The sequence below is a fragment of the Pseudonaja textilis genome, chromosome 8, assembly GCF_049901715.1.
Source record: "Pseudonaja textilis isolate UNSWEBS1 chromosome 8, rPseTex1.2, whole genome shotgun sequence".
Lineage (NCBI taxonomy): Eukaryota > Metazoa > Chordata > Lepidosauria > Squamata > Elapidae > Pseudonaja > Pseudonaja textilis.
The window spans coordinates 29,399,300-29,416,184 of record NC_141997.1 but is presented as its reverse complement, the minus strand read 5'-3'; the positions used below and the strand labels follow the sequence as shown (position 1 = coordinate 29,416,184).

The following is a 16,885-nucleotide window of genomic DNA, read 5'->3' as shown; positions in this document are numbered from 1 at the left end:
GTGGCTAATTCAGTGAGATGGGGAGTTTGAGAGTCAGATCACACATTTGTGTACAATAGAGCACCTGTATTCACATGGAATGAAATTGGGGGTGGTGAGGGAGATGTCTAAGACTGCATGCAAGTAACCTCCAGATTTAACAAGTCAAAGGATTACCTTGGGGCACTTTTAAGGCTCCATCCCATCCCTGAAATCCCCACCTCTGAATTTAAAGATCTAGGGATTGATTACTGAAAAGATTTCTGCAATTGGCTTGAGATGTTTGCATAGTTCAGGGTTGACCTTTATCACTAAAACCCACTTCTGGTGCTCAAAAAGAGCTTTCATTTCCGTGGTATAAGGATCCAAACACTTACATTTTATTAAGAGGATGGCTTAAATGACTCCTTGTCTCTCTCACCTCCCACAAGTGTTTTCTATTTACCCGTTTAAGTAAACAGTGCTGCTTTCCTGGGGTGCCCATCTAAGAGCATCTTGTAGGTCATGAAAAGGTTGAGGCCCGGTTTGCAACTTCGCATTCTGTTAATTTCTTAAGAAACACAAGTTGCGGGGCCCCCGCACAAAAGGCGATGATTTAATGAGGAAAAGAAACAAACTGGCTGATTGTTGGCGCTCACAACTGCCTTGGGAGTCCCTCTGGCAGCCACAAGCTGAACTCTGTGCCTTCAATGCAGCGCGCTTTCGGGGGAGAGGCTGGTCTGAATAGAGGACAAAGACAGCTTGTTCTGTTTATTTACCCTGCCTACAAGTTGGGTTAACCTCTCCCAAACAGCCGGGTTAAGCCCGTTAGCTGCCCAGCCCAGATGAGCCGCTACTGCCGCATGGCCACTGTCATGCAAACGAGTCTTCTCAAGGCCACCCTCTCCCACCCCACCAAATTTATGCCAAGGGGCAGGCTGTGTGCAGCTGGAAGTCAAACCACTCTCCATCCATCGGGGAAATAAATCCTGCCCTATTCACTTTGCTAGACAAGATAGTTGACCAGAGGAGACACCCATCATTCAGATAAAAAAGGAAAAGAAAATTGCTTTCAATTTCAACAGGGACCAAGCTGACCCATTCCAAAGTAGTCCATAAAAAAAGAGGAAGGCTTAATCATCGGAAGCCAAAAAAAAAAAAAAAAGGATTGATGCTAAATCAGCTGGACTGAAAGATGCTGAATGGGAAGATAAAGTAGCATATTCCGGGAGCCTATCCAGGTGGGATTTCTTTAGTAAATTATGATTTAGCCTGAGATGTGAATACAGGCTGGAAATCTGTGATAGGAAAGTACACGATGGGACATGATGCAATATGCTTTAATTTGAGACAGGAGATGGCTTTTCAAAGTCATATCAATCAGAATATCATATAACAAATGATAGGGCTTATATTTGAGTCCTAAAGCATATCCTGCAGGACTTACTATGCCATTGGTATGTGTATCTGTTTGAAAAAGTCAGGACGGCTGCAATGGTGTGATTGAAGTTCCATTCCTCTTTATGCGAGTTAGGCAGGACTCCAGTTATCTAGTTAAACCAACCATCATTACTCTCCCCTCACTGTGAATGTCCCTGTATCCTATTTTACTAACACCTTAGCTGTGTTTGCATGAGCCGCAGAACCACTACCTGGCTGACCACATGTGGTGGGATCCATGGTTAGTCTAACATTCAGCTTGATATATAAACCCCAAAATGATCCCAAGTGAATTGGGACAGGTAAATACTGTATGTGAAGATAGTCACTGCCTCTAAGATATTTGTGCAATAAAGGTATACTCTTCTAAGGAATCATCATCATCATTTTGGTTGAAGCTGTAGAGAAGCAGTCACCCAACATGTGTTTTGCAGATTGGCTCCTAGGCCCTATAGGATTTCTTTAAAAAAAAAGGAGAGGGTATTTATTAGTTTCCACTCAGGGCTTTGTTTGAAAATTCATCATTGTGCTTTGGGAAAAACAACACAATAAACTATGATGTAGAGAGCCCCCCGGTGGAGGCTGGAAGGAGAGACTGGTTTGTTAAATGACCCTTTTTATCATAAGACATGGCTATAAGTGCAGCTTTGCCGCAAATAGGTGAGCCAATTTATAAAAGTGCTCACAACATGGCCTCAACATTTTAAAGATGCCCACCACCAGTCCAGAAAGCTGCCTCTTCTGGTTTTAAGTGGCACCATGGAAAGTGAAGTAGATTAAATAGATTAATATAAGGGGAGTAGACTTCTTAGATATAAATAGAAAGAAACACCATCTCCAAACACCAAGTCATCTCAACAGTATATTGTCTTTGTATATTTCAACAGAATAGTTCCTCTTAGTTTCACAAGGGGAATCTTTCCCAGCCATGGCCAGGACTGAACCAAAGGCTCCTCATTGCCAGTTAGATAAATCTCTAGGTTCAGTTCTGTTAGAAATATCTCTGGTAGTTGAGCTGGAATGATCTTTTCTGAAGTGAATGAAAATGGGTCACCGGTGCATGAGGACAATTTGAGGCTGAAAAATCAGGTATCCATTTGGTCTATGAACCTATAATTCTGCCACGAATCCTTCTAAGTACATACACAAACTGCAATTTTGGATTAATCATTTTGAGGAATTATATCCAGTTTTCTTATTATAATTTAAAACCAGAGTTTGTTAATATGCTCATAAAAGGCACAGTAACTACCCCTTTCCGTTAAGGTCACATTCAAAATAGATTTCTGCAGGGCTGAAAATGCTGTAATATGGCTATCTGCAGGGATTCAAGTAGCACTATCATTGAGTGTTAAGGAAAAAAAGCTTTCTGAAATGTACAATCTCTAATTCCTTTGCTGTCACCCCTTGTGATGATACTAAAAGCAGTGTAGAGCACGTTGAAGAAAAACTAGTGGTCTCATTCAACAGTGAGATGCATTTTAAAAAGCAGTTTTGATAAATCCCTTCTCCATAGGCACTTGGATTAGAGGGACTTACCAATCTGCACATATTTATAAATCATATCCAATTGCACTTGAAAAAAAAGGTGTTCATTTAGGTGGGAAGAGATCCACGTGAAAGTTGGCTTGCACAGTGAAATGGGAAAACTTCTAATTATTTAATTTTCGAAAACATCTGAAAAAAATGTACAGAAGATGATTTGAACTCCTAATTGATGCATACAAATGTTTAACTACAAACTTCTTGAGAAGTTAAGTAAGCCATATTAAATGGTTTTGAGCTTGCAAACTCTATTGCAGGCAGCAAAATGCATTGTATCACAGATTAGATATTCTAAAAGCAATGCATCTTTAGACTGAAAGAAGCTAAGTTGGAAATCTAGTCAGAGAGGAGGTTCCATCTTTAAAAGTCATACAGAATAGTGCCAGAAGGTGTCTTTTATTATCTTAAGCAGGAGAAAATATGCCTTTGGAATGTTTGCTTTCAGTATAACTCTTAAAGCAACAGGAACACAAGTTGAGGAAGGAATGTCTATGGATCCCTTCAATACTGTATGTGTCAAGTCTCTGAAACTACCAAAAACCTCTCTTAAGACTTCTTGTGTAGAATTTTAAGCAAAGAGAAGCTCTTTTCTCTTTTGTATAACAAAATATACTTCTACGTATCCCTGAAAGATAAGGAACTTTTTCCTCTCTGGACAACTCTGCTGTTCACGGAAATTTTTCTGAGGCAAATATTAATTGAAGCTTGTTTGTCCACATCACTGATTGATTTTAATTGGTTGCTTTTCCAAAGGAAACAGGTTTGCTTTCAGGTCTGTCACAACTCATTTGTCATAGAAAACAGGCTTCAATCTTAGTATTCTCATTGACATCCAGTAAGAAGAATAGATCAAAGTTGTTGGACATGTATTCTGAATTTGACTGAAATATGAAGCGTTGCACTATCCTTACTCTTGGTATTATATAATTTTTCTTGAAGAAGCTCCTGGAATCACTCTGGGAAAAGGTTATTTAGCAGATTATTTTTTCTTGATGGCAGTAGCAAGTGTAACAATATTTTGGGCTTGTTTCAGTAATGGCATGTCTATCATGCTACCATGGAACGTGAAGGCACCCTGCAAAGAAAAAAAGAATATTCTTAAAAGAGATCTCGGGGGAAAAATAAATCAGGCTACAGTTAGTCCTAATACATGTTTGTTAGCCAAAAATCAATCAAAACATCCCACATGAATCAGAGATATCTATTACTTGTGATGACCCGGGGCGTGGCACGAAGGTAACACAGCTAGAGAATAAGTCTATGTCCCTTTATTTGCTCCAACTTGCCTCCAATGTCCCGTTTACTCTCCAGCCTGGAGAAAAGCTCTCCCATGAACCTGCAGCAGCCTCTGGCTGCAGATACTCCAGTCCAGGTGTTGTAAGCAGACTGACTGCAGTCAATCATTCCAGCAGGGCAAGATAAATGAATCATGGCAATAATTCCAGCAGGGCAAGGTAAGCACACAGAAGCATGCCAATAATTCAAACAGTCAGGAGGAAGCCAGGAATGCAGGCCACACCTCTCAACACTAGATGAATTCAGTGTTTGTTCCTGGCAAACGCCCCTCCCAACTGCCTCTTCTTTAAACTCCATCCCCAGGTGGGCCTTGTGTAGGGAATCAGGACCATTTTCTTCCTTGTAAGCCACGCCACCAACATTGCTCTCTTCTGCGTTCTTCCCTGTGCGCCCTAGGATGAGGAAGGGATCTTGGTCTTGGTCTTCATCTGAACCCCCTCTCCCCTGTTCTACCTCTCCCATGCTCTGCCCAGCCTGTCTTTGCCTTTGCCCAGTTTCCTCCACAGCCAACGGAGCCACTCTCCCGCTCTCTGTCAGCTGTTCGTCTTCTCCCTCGGATTCAGATTCCGAGGGAGGCATGACATTACCTGTGTTAGAAAGAGCCCAGGGATACAATGATAAAATAATTTAAAAGAAAGAAATGCAAAACAAAAAATGTAATAAAAATGAGCCAAAAGCTAAAATACATTAGCTGGGAAAGGAAAAGAGCTTTGGTTTGCTTTGCCTGCTTCTTAACCCATACCAGAGGGAAAGTCCTCAGTTGATAGCAGCATTTGGCTGATCTTGGTTGCTCTCACAGAAGCTAAGCACGGTCAGGTCAGGCTCGGTTTTGAATGGGAATTCAGAAAATACCAGGACTGTGAAGTAGAATGTGAACTTGGAAAAAAAAAAAAGCCCTTGAAGACCATTGCCAACTACTTCAATGTTGGCATAGAATGTTTCATACTTCTATGAAAAAGCAACATGCCCTTGTAGTTATCAGGAATCAAGCTTAAACCAGGGAAATATTAACTTTTTTCTCTAAGACAACATATTCTTCCTCTCTGCTCCTAGGAAGAACATAGGAAGACATAAACTGAGCTGCATGAATGACAGTAAGGTAAAGGTTCCCCTGCACATGCGTGCTAGTCATTTCCTCTAGGGGTGCTGCTCATCTCCATTTCTAAGCTGAAAAGGCAGCACTATCCAAAGATATCTCTGTGGTCATGTGGCCAGCATGACTAAAAGCGGAAGGCTCACAGAGCGCTGTTACCTTCCCACCAAAGTTTTTCTACTTGGATTTTTTACATGCTTTCAAACTGGTAGGTTGGCAGAAGCTGGGGCAAGTAATGGGAGAGCTCACTCCATCACGTGGCGCTAGGGATTTGAACCAACGATCTGCCGATTTTCTGATCGACAAGCTCAGTGTGTTAGTCACTGAGCCACTCTTATGAATGACAGTAGTGATATACTATTGAGGAGAATGAGCCCAGCAATTCATTTTACACTTATAACCAGGTTCCAGTTGTTTGGTACTATAATACTGGTATCCACAAGGAATGGTGGTTTTTTTTTTGCTAATCACAGTGTTGAGTAAGCAGTATTACTATAAAAACTATTAAAACTCAGCCCCCATATTGATATCAGAGAACTAAAAGGGGACTGTGTTGTGTTCTGGGAGCAGAGTGAAGCAAGATTTGAGGTTCTATGCCAGGCTGTCAGAGAGAAGATGGAACTGATGCTCTTGATAGAGGAAGGTCCATCTTACAAAAGAGGATGAGTGCTGCATTCCAGCTATTGTGAATATTAGAACAGAATCTTATTCAAAAGATCGACGTATGCGCTTCTTTCTGTCACTGGAAAAAAATGACAGCAGTGATAAATAAACTAGACTAGAGAAACTAGTCACATTTCTAACCAGCATTGGAGAACCTCTGATGTGGTTTAGAAAACCATGGGTAAGATTATGAAGAGTAAAAGAGATTTTTGAAGAGTAAAAAATAAAAAGAGAGACCAATTGCCACCACAGTAGCAAAATTAGGATTGTTGGAAAAAAAAAACAATTCGTAAAAAAAGTCTTACAAACATACTCTATGGAGGAGAAATAGAATCAACGTTTGAGTACAGATGCAATGACAAAAAATATCCTGATATTATTAGGACTGGTAGTACAAAGAAAACATACAAAATGCTTAAATTTTCACTTGTATAATACTGTTTATAGTTAGGTCAATTTAGCTGAAGAGCCTCACTTGAGTAGCAGAGATGGGAAGAGATGTTACAACCATTTGTTTGCACTAGGACAATTAAAATTAGCTAATAGTAGAAACAATGCCAAAAGCAGATTGGAATTGTCCTGCAAAAACAATTAGTTGGAAACCTAAAGGAAGAATCTGGTGTATAAAATACCTATGAAATTACAAATGAAGATAAATATATATATACTTTAGCTGATGAGTTTAGATACTTTTGCTGAGATGATCTGAAAATCCTAAGAAACAATATGCTGTTCCAACCATTAATCTGTAGTGTTACGTTGACAAATAGGCCAATATTTCCATAGCTCATGTAAAATATTTATGTTATTAATAAATTTTGTTTCTGCTACTACTATTAATTTTATTTATATCACAGTCCTTGCCTATTTGTCTCAGGTGGCAGCTCCTGGCTGACCTTGATTAGGCTTGGAAGCTAAGCAGTGATTAGTATTTGGATGGGAGACACCCAGCAATGCTAGGACTGGTGGCTAGCATGGGAAGCTCAACTAAAATATCAAAGCAGTTCTATATTGTCTCCATCCAGGAAAATCACACTGATGAGTCCTCAAAGTTCCCAGGGTTATGGACAACATGTAAGAAGAAGCTTCTTTATGCATATTTATTTTCTAAGACATAATCCCATTGACTCTAAATGAATCTGTGCAGGATTGTAGTTTAGATTTGTCTTTTATCAGTGATCTGTATATAAATCAATTAATTTTGTTACTATTGAATCTATACCCTATCCATTGGAGCACAGGTCCCCAACATTCAGAATTCTGTGATGTCATGAGGATTTTTCCTCAATAGCTGTTATGGAACGATGTGAACATTTATAATATACCCATTTCCTAGAGAGAAAACCAGTTGAGTCAAGGGTCTCCAAACTTGCCAAGTTTAAGACTTGTGGACTTCAACTCCCAGAATTCTCCAGCCAGTTCTCCTTCTGGCATCCCTTCTCACAGATGCTTTCTGCTTTCTCACCTTATTAATATTTTCTTATGGCAAAGGGGACATTTCCAGATAAAATACTAGACTGCAGCTATCATTTTGATTTCTAAAAATGTCTGAGGATTCTGTACGAATCTGGTACTTTGCCTGTCTTTGCTTACCATTTACAGTAATTGCTTTTCTTAATTAAAGATAATCTATTTTTTTTTTTAAAAAAATCAAATGGAAATTCATTATGACACGAGAAGAATGCTGGCACCATTTTATGGACTCAGGAACATTACTTTTTCTACTTCTTGTATTCTCCATCCATAATGATGTAGCTTGTGTGGTAGTCAAACTCAAGTCCCGGAGACTGGATTTGGCCTGCAGGGTGCTTAGATCTGGCCTGTAGGCCCATCCTGGAAACAGGGAAGGACCAGTCCATGGTGCTTCTGCCAGTGGGCTCCTGGGCTCCGTTTGGGGCTGCAACAGCCTCCTGCAACCCACCGCCAGTGAAAATGGAGCTCAGCGAGCTCTGAGGTCTGCAAGAGGCCATTGTGGCCCAATACAGAGCCTCGATGAGTGACATTGAGCTGGCCACGTCCATCCTAGCCATGCCCCCCCAGCCCCTCAAGGTCAAACACAACCCTGATGTGACCCTCAATGAAATTGAATTTGACACCTCTGGACTAGAAGGCCTCTATAGATGCCTTCTACTTTTTATTCTGTTATTCTGTTAAAGTGTATGAAGATGCAATCAAAAAGATAGTTCAGCTTTGTTCCACTGGTGCTGAAAGCCCCCTGCTTAAGCAGGAACTCTATACCATTTCAGCCAAATGGTTATCTATTCTGAAAAATTTAATGCCAGCATCATATCTAAATTACAGATTAATTTAGCCTTGTTAAAAAAACACACATGTACAAATCTTATTTAGTTAAGATTTCTAGTATTATCCTAATCCTGTTTCGTGTAATACAGTATGTGAAAGAATGACAAATCTTTTGATGCTGATATTGCTAAGCCTCAACTATTTTACTTCAACTGAAGTAAGCACAACTGAAATAAATTGAAATTACTTTTGAGTAAACAAATTTAAGATTTTTTTCAGTCATACAGGTGTATTGTACTTTCTTAAAGACCATGGTCTAGGTGAAGCTGCAGGATATGGAGATTCGTGGAGATATCATTGCTGAAGAAGTGACCAACCAGGAAGAATGTGAAGGAAGTAAAATTAAATTGGCAATAAGTCAAATGTCTCTCTTTCTTCAAGTCTCTTACCTGAATGGGGTAAAATGAATAATTTTCAGCCTAGCTTTAGTGGTAACTGGTTTAATTCTAACAAAATCCCTGCCAGATACAGTGAAACAAAGGTATTTAAGGCAGTACAGCTATCCTTTGAATGCTCTTGGTATACCCCAAAAAGACCATATGGCCAGAACATTAGCTCTTTTGCTCTGCCCTGTTCTCAAGAAGAAAGAAGGCAGCTGAGCCCCATTATACCTGGAACCCAAGGGGAGTGGGGAAACACCAGGTAAGATGTGGCTTTGTGGTCTTCTTGCTACAAGGTCTTCTTGCATCCTATCATGCTCTGTGGCAAAGTCTGATTCCATGAGTTGGATCTAAAGGACATATAATTTTTCAACATTCTGCCCATCTTTTCATACCTGAAAATTTGATGGGGGCAGGATAGATCAAACAACATCAGATATAAAAATGTGATTGTTTGTTTTCATACACTATATTTGTATAAGCTGGGAAGGATGTCTCAGGTATGCCTAAGTACTCAAGAGAAAGGCTTTGGTGATTTAGCGATAGATCAGATGCTACTTATGAATGTGACCTTAGTTTCTGTCAGAGAAAAGGATTCAAATGCCAAAGACCTCTCCCTAGGAAGTTTTCTGCCAATGAATAAGCAAGGCCTGCCAAATTTGTTGCCTTTGAGCTACATGCAGTAATCATTCCTGTTATGCTTAGTGGCGGGAATGATGGCAGTTGCAGTCCATCATTTCTGGAGAGAAGCTAAACTTGGATAGTTGATATAGGTCATCTGCGATGAGAGGAAACCATTAGCTTGAGTTAGTAAAGAGGAAACCATTAGTTCAAGTCGGTAGAGGCAGCTTCAGGTTATACTTTGGAGTCCAGAGGCTGAATGAACAATTAGGCTAAGTACTCTACAGAAATACTCCCCAAGCCAATTAAAGCTTCAGCTCCCTGGTATTTGTTATTGTGAAAAAATTTCCCTTCTTGATCAGTGCTTATCAGAGTGTAGTGTCCTCCATGGAGGGGAACCTCCACAGGTAGAAGCATCTAGTCCACCTTGGCTGATCTCAGGGCTTCTCAGGGCTTTTAACTGGTTAGAACTTGGAAGGGAGATCACTGAAGAATTTCAAAACTGTAAGGAAGGTGTTTTTTTTAAAAAAATCATTTTTGAAAGCAAAACACTGCACAGCGGACTGCATGAATAGTCGCCTGGTATTAAATCTTACTCCTTGAAGGGATAAAGAAATGGTATTTAAAAAATTGATAATTTGATAATCTGCATAACACTTTCAATGAAAGTATGTATTTCCCAAACATGGCTCAAGGCCTAATTGTTGTGAAAATTATTTGTATTGGAGTAATTAGTTCAGGCAGTCACAGCTTACAAACTGAAGCCACATCTTGATCTTCTCAGTCCTAATGCCCCGCCCCATCCTACCATTATTTCCTTCTCACTCAAACTCCTGAAGCCTCATATTTTCCCTTTCTAGTGAAAAATATTGGCTCCACATTGAGGTTTATCATACCCCCAGCACATTCTTGTGCACGTCTACTCTAATTTGAGGAAATGTTTTGAAATATTCCATTATTAGACAAGAAGTATTTGTTTTCCTTTCATTATATTTCCTCTTAATTTTTCAGATCCCCATTAGGCAACTTTAAATCTGTGATGATTCAGAAAACAATGCTGAAATAGTTGTGTATAACATATGTTCAAAATGTCTGTTTCTTCTTAGGAAAGCAAAATATACATATGCACATACCCCTTTACGTTTTTCCTTTCTCAGGGTTTCAAATAAACACCAGCTCAGCTGTAGAAACAAGAATGCATTTCCTATTTAAGACTGTGCTGCACTCCTCTAGGGATATGCATGTGAAAATTTATGTTTTAATTATGCAGTTAAATGAAATTATTTCATTTTTAATAGCTCCAATTTGCTGTTAAAGTAAACAGTTGAGCAACCACTGACCCTTTGAAAATGTAGCAGGAAAATTTATATAGGACCTGCTAAGATTATATTGCATATTAGGTGACTGATCCTGTAGCACTGTGCTGTAGATTATTTGTTAATATATATTCAGGCCTTAAGATAAGAATCCCTGGTAGAAATGGGACTGAAATCCATGTTTTTTCGATCAACCTTTGATCAATAGTTTATATCCGAAGACTTTTAACTTTACAATTAAAAGTCTTATTTTAACTAAGAAAAATGATTAATAAAGGTAATTCTGCATTATTTTACTAATTTGCAGAATTTATTTTGGGTCAACTGCAATTTATTTCCCAGTCCACTAAATAATTGGTTGATAGTCACAATTTTATTTTAACAAGTCTACTAGCTATTGTTCAGATATTTTCAAACAAATCTTGCAATTATGAGAACCGGTAACTTAAATTTTCAGAAGGCTATATTCAGAGCATATAGTAATTTGCCCACTATTATGTCAATGTCTCTATAAAATAAAGTACTAGCATATTATGCAAGATCACATCAAACAGCTGTCAGAACAAATGACGCAGTTAAAGATGTACGATGATGATAGACTGAAAAATTTCATTTTGGCATTTAACTGTTTTATGTCTGTAATGGTTCTTATACACTAAGTGTCTCTTTGTACAACACACAAAAACTCTTATCTCCAGTGTCTTCCTCTTAACTAGTAAATAAGATATTTCTGTTTTCTTCTTAAATTACTAACAAATTATTCAAAATTAAATGCATTAAAATTTATTTCAAAACTGACACTGAAAGTCAATATTATTTTAAAAGGCTATAAAATAAAGATGGAAGCTTAATTCACTAATAATGTGCAACTTTAGAGCAAATGAATCACATTATACTTGTATTTTACTATGAATTGGTTTGAGAATGTTTTAGAAAATGATAAAAATTGTACAGATTTGTGCAAAATTGTAAAGATTTAAGTTTTTAAAATTGCAGTAGGTAGAGTTATTGTATTATTTAAATCTTGAGAAACATACATTGTAATGAATATATACTCCTTTAGAATATATTTTTAAAGAATTCTACTTTATTGGTTATGAATGAAAACTTAGCAAAAACATATAACCGAAGAATCTCAGTTAAATGTTGATTAGTTCAGGTTTTTACAGGGAGTTATATGAAGAAAAGATATATAGTGTACTATTTAAATAAAATATGTCTTACTTTATTAATCTTTTTGAATGTTTTTAATAGCATTTTTTTCATGAAACAAAAAACATTTTTATTTTAGTGAATGGCTAAAATTTCAAAATGATCATATTAGACTCAGAATACCTTAGTTAAAATATCCTATCATATTTCAGATTCCCTCAAAGCAAATATTTCTGTATTCTCCAAATTATGACAAATAATGGGAACTGTTTGCTTTGTGTGAATATAAACTGTTTTTTGGTGGTAGCATCAAACTTAGTTTGCTAAGAATTTCCAATTAAGGACAAGCTGTAATTTCAGAAGTTGAAGATTAGCAATTTATCGGACACCAGGCTAGTCATTCTAATCCTTTGTGTTTCATTTTTTTCCAGGCTTTCAGTTTTGATTAATGCACACACACACACACATATATAAACATGTTCACATTTTTCTCCTCATGCAAGGCTTAACAATATCAAACTAAAGTTCTGTTCCTTCTTCACTGAAATTTAAAGTTTTAGCTTAATAAAAAAAAGAAGAGAGGAAGAAATGAAGTGGAGAAGATGGCATTTTAATATTAGTGTGTGGCTTATCAAGAAAACAAAAGTAATATACTAATACAATTGAGGACAACACTCCCAATTTCAGTTTAAGACATTTAATTATCCATGCTAAAATGGAACATTTCAAAATTAGATTCCTTAAATTGTGATGAAAATTGTGATGAAAATTGTGATGAAAATATTAGTGCCATCTCCATAAGTGAAAGGCAGTTCTTTGGGGAAATTAAGTAGTCAGATGTGGGCTGATTTTTCAAGAATCAGATTTTTAAGCCTTGTACTCTGCAATTTTGATTAAAGATTCCCAGGAAGCACTGCTTAAACAGCATTTTGCTTCAACCCACTGAATGACGCTAGGCTGTTACTGAAGTCAGTGCTAACCCTCTCATTTTCTTTGATGAGGTCAGCATTTAATCCTAGACTGAATATCCAGTGCCATATTTATAAATATTTAGTATTAATAGTGGGTCACAAGAAGCTTCAATTTCCATGACTACATTTTATAGGCAGTCGCAAAGCAGGTAAGAGAGACAGGATTCTCTGTAAAAGGGTCTTTAACTAGCTGTCCTTAATTGTACATCATTTATCTCTATTTCAAAATCATCCTAAGTTGCAGTATTAAATACACCAGTAGTTTGAAGGGACTTGTAGCTAGAACATCTCTGGAATTACTTGATAATGTTTTATTTATAAGAATGCTAGTTATCCAACTGCAAGGATACTGTGATGGTTTAAGCCATAGTTCCAGAAGAATTTGGTATTGAAAATGCCCACATTTCAACAATACAAAAGAACATAAAATGTCAATAACTTATGAGTTCAAAGTATTTTTTTAAAACAGAAAACAGAAGACATAAAACTGCAATTCCTATTCTGCACACTGTATATTTTCATAGCTCAGTATTGTGTTAATGGGCTTTATAAGAGACAGCCAGAAATCCATATGCACTTGTGGGGTTTTCTGTGTGTGTGTACTTGGCTTTACTAAGAATATTGTTTTTTGGCGATCAAATATTGGGTAAATTGCCCCAAAAGGATCACACTTTTTCTTCTGCACTTCTGGACAACTTTGCTGGCTTGATAAGCATGTCGGATTTTGCTCTTTCTAAAAGAAGCACATTTAATTTCAACTCCCCCCAGTGGTAAACTATATTCTAGCAAATAACCTTTAAGATAATTAGCTGACAATGCTGTAGCTAGCATAAAATTTTCCTTCAGGCGACCCCTAATTTAAGTGTTACTGGCACAAAGTGAAGACAGATTGTGCTTTATCACCACAATGTTTACATAGCAGAAACCCACAGAGCAGGCAACACGAGATTCAATGATGCACTAAATTAGGAACAATCATATATGAGTGCTGCTATGCTATCTTTTAATATTAAAAGAACCTTCAGATAAAAAATAGGTTTTCATATATTCATTTTGCAATAAAAGTGCCTCCACCTTGTCAGGAACTCTGTAGTTTGTGATTAGAAAAATAACTGGTACCTGCTATTTGGGCAGAGCAGGCAATAAAAAAAACTAAAGCAACTGTGTATAATTAAATAATACTCTTGAAATTAGTTGGGTATTTTGTAAGCTGCCCTATAAATTTGACTGAAAAACTGCAAATAATTCCTCACTATGAAGAAAGAAGCTCTGATTTTCAATTACCACTTTAACAAATATCTTAGTAAAATAAAGCAAGTAGTGGAGTGTAACTGGAGGATAAATATCTAATCAATATTTATTTAAAAGACTAGAAATGCAATAATTTCAGGAAGATTGTTTTTAATTTAAAGCCAAGATGGCATAAATTTTGACACAGTGCTGTTTCCTAACATCAGTGTCCTAGATAAAAATACTGTTATTCAATGTATATTCTCTCTCTCTCTCTCTCTCTCTCTGTTACTGTATCTTTAAACAGGTTCATTTTAATTCCCCAAGGAACACTTGACACTGATTTTTATTTGAATCCACATTTTAAGTCTTGAAGAAAATGTTTTACCTTTCCTACACGCTGATGTTCTTCAAAAGCTGTAATCAGTTCCTGTGCCCACTTTATTTTTTCAAGGCTTGGGGAAAATTGTTCCTGGACAATGGGAACTTGATTAGGGTGGATCACCTGCTTACCTACAAGCAAGATTAATAACCATAGTCAGCATTAACAAACAAATGTTCTAGCAAAATGTTGTAATTTCTAGTTCTGCAGGACAGTTTCCCATTGCTATTATTATCACTAGAACTATCATCATCATCTTAAAATGAACTCCCTTTTGAAATTTAACCTGTTCGCCAAATTTTTATTGAAACCAGAAGTTAAATTAATTCTGAAATTAACTTCTATAAACAAACATAAAGCACAGAATAATCCTTTATAATTCTAAATAAGTACAATGAAAATATTCCTTATGTAGTTAATATCAATACAGACTTATGGTTATTTATTTTATTTATAGCTTGTTTCATATCAAAATGTAGACTTTCACAAACATGGACCCATGCAAATGTTCTCTTTCTTAATGAAATGATACAAAATGGGTTATGTTTTTTTCTAATATGACTACCATTTAGGTTCTTGCTTGGCCAGCCAAGACAAACTACATAAAATTTAACTGAAAGTCCTCAACAAATTAACATTTTACATTTTTTCTTCACAATTTTGTAATTACTATGTAGTGAATGTTTCATTTTTTTTAAAAAAAGTATGTTCAATATGCAGTACTTGGAAATACTGAAAAATGGTTAAAAAATATTCCTTAAACAAGCAAAACAATTAAAAATAATTTAATTATATCATGTACTTTTAAGAAGTAATATTTTTTTCTTTATAAGGGATTCAACGAAGGACAAATTATTCATCTGGAAGAAAAATATAATTGTTTCAGCATTTTGATTTTCAATAGTATTGTAGTTAATTTTATCCACAGTATATAGTCATAATTTTATATGTAGAGTGCAGATTATTATTTATTTTATTTTAAACATTCTAAGGGGAAAGAAAACTATTTTTAATGATTTGCTTCTACTTTAAAAAGGGTCAATTATTGTCATTGTATTCTATAAATACAATTAAATTTGAAAGCTACTCCAGCACAGTGCCCCAAACGCCACATCACAACCACACTACAGACTATTTAAAAATTAAAATAATTAAAACAACAACAATAATAATAAACCTAGTCTAAAACCTATCTAAAACATATAGTAAGTTAGATAGTTTAAAAATGCCACTATATACATAGGGCTAATTGTCCATGTCTTTAGGAATTTATTAATATAAGATCTATTTTATGGTAAAGATATCTTTTAGAAACCACAGCTTGCATTATTTTTTTCAGATTTTAATTATGTTATCACTTATAATTGAGGTAATTTGTAATGTGAGATTCAGCTGCTCCATAATTTTCAGTAGATTTATTTTCAGCTGTTCAAAGGCTACTTTGTAAAACAAATAAAAACATTAGTGTCCTGCTCAAATTCTGATTATTCCAAATTAAGATATTTGAAGTTATGTCACAAGAATGAACAACATACTTATGTACTGGATTTGCACTCTATTATACTCGTAAGCAATTAAATTACAATTTCAGAATAGTTTTGCACAAATATTTCATGATGAAAACCCCAATAAAATATATTTCAAAAGAAGCATTGTATTTCAAAACAGGGATCTGTATATTATTGTTAAGTTATCTTTTAAATTGAGACATTTTTTTGTTTTGATAAAGATGTGGATGGAATTTAAAAATTATACACAGAGCAAAAGGCCTTCAATCTTTTAAGATCAGCAACAATCTAAAAAGCTGCAATTGCATGTTGTGGCTCCTTATATAGCCAAATACCTTGTGGACTTAAGTGTCCAGCAGAATTCTCTGGAGACAGTCATGACAAACAGACTTCATTGATCTTAAATGGTTTACTGTTAGTATGACCAATTCTGAATTAAACCCAGAGTCCTAATATAAATCCCTGGGCTATAAAGATTGACAGTTATCAAAAATGGCCTTAAAAACTACAATGAATTTCAAAGTGTTGATTAAAGGTAATAGAAGCTATATACATTGGGGTCTTACATCTATTTCATTGCTAGAGCAATCTAGGACAAAGACTAACGTGGGATTTACACTTAATACATACTATTATACAGTAAAAGATTTAAGGTAAAAAGGAATTTAAGAACTTTTGGTAGGAACTAACAATGATATTTTTTTTAAAAAAACAAATATTTTTGGTGTCAAATTTGGAAGGGGGCATGCAGAATTACAAAACAGAAAGATACTATGAGTCAGTAATCAATTGTACCCTGTATATTTGTATGAAATTCAAATTTTCATTTATTATTGAATGAATATGAAAAGAAAACTGGAAATCACGTTACACTTCCTTCACCATAGTAGTCCTGAAAAATTCATTATCAATGTTTTTCATAAGAATGTTTTAACTAGAATTGAAGAACTTGAAGAAATTCAACTTCCAGATGAGGACCTATGGCAAGTTAGATGTCCCTATGAGTGGCTCCATGAGCTCGGACAT

The 16,885-nt window shown here is 36.1% G+C and overlaps 1 protein-coding gene across 1 annotated transcript in view; it reads right to left on the bottom strand.

Annotated features, from left to right (window-relative positions):
- Positions 1-3,651: 3,651 nt before the first annotated feature.
- CLYBL (citramalyl-CoA lyase) overlaps positions 3,652-16,885 on the bottom strand; it is a 177,078-nt gene continuing 163,844 nt past the window's right edge. The window contains exons 7-8 of the mRNA XM_087937917.1: positions 14,358-14,482; positions 3,652-4,018 (exon numbers count right to left, since the gene is read on the bottom strand). Coding sequence (XP_087794043.1) covers positions 3,923-4,018; positions 14,358-14,482 — 221 coding nt within the window. The 3' untranslated portion in view covers positions 3,652-3,922. The remainder of the gene's footprint in view (positions 4,019-14,357; positions 14,483-16,885) is intronic.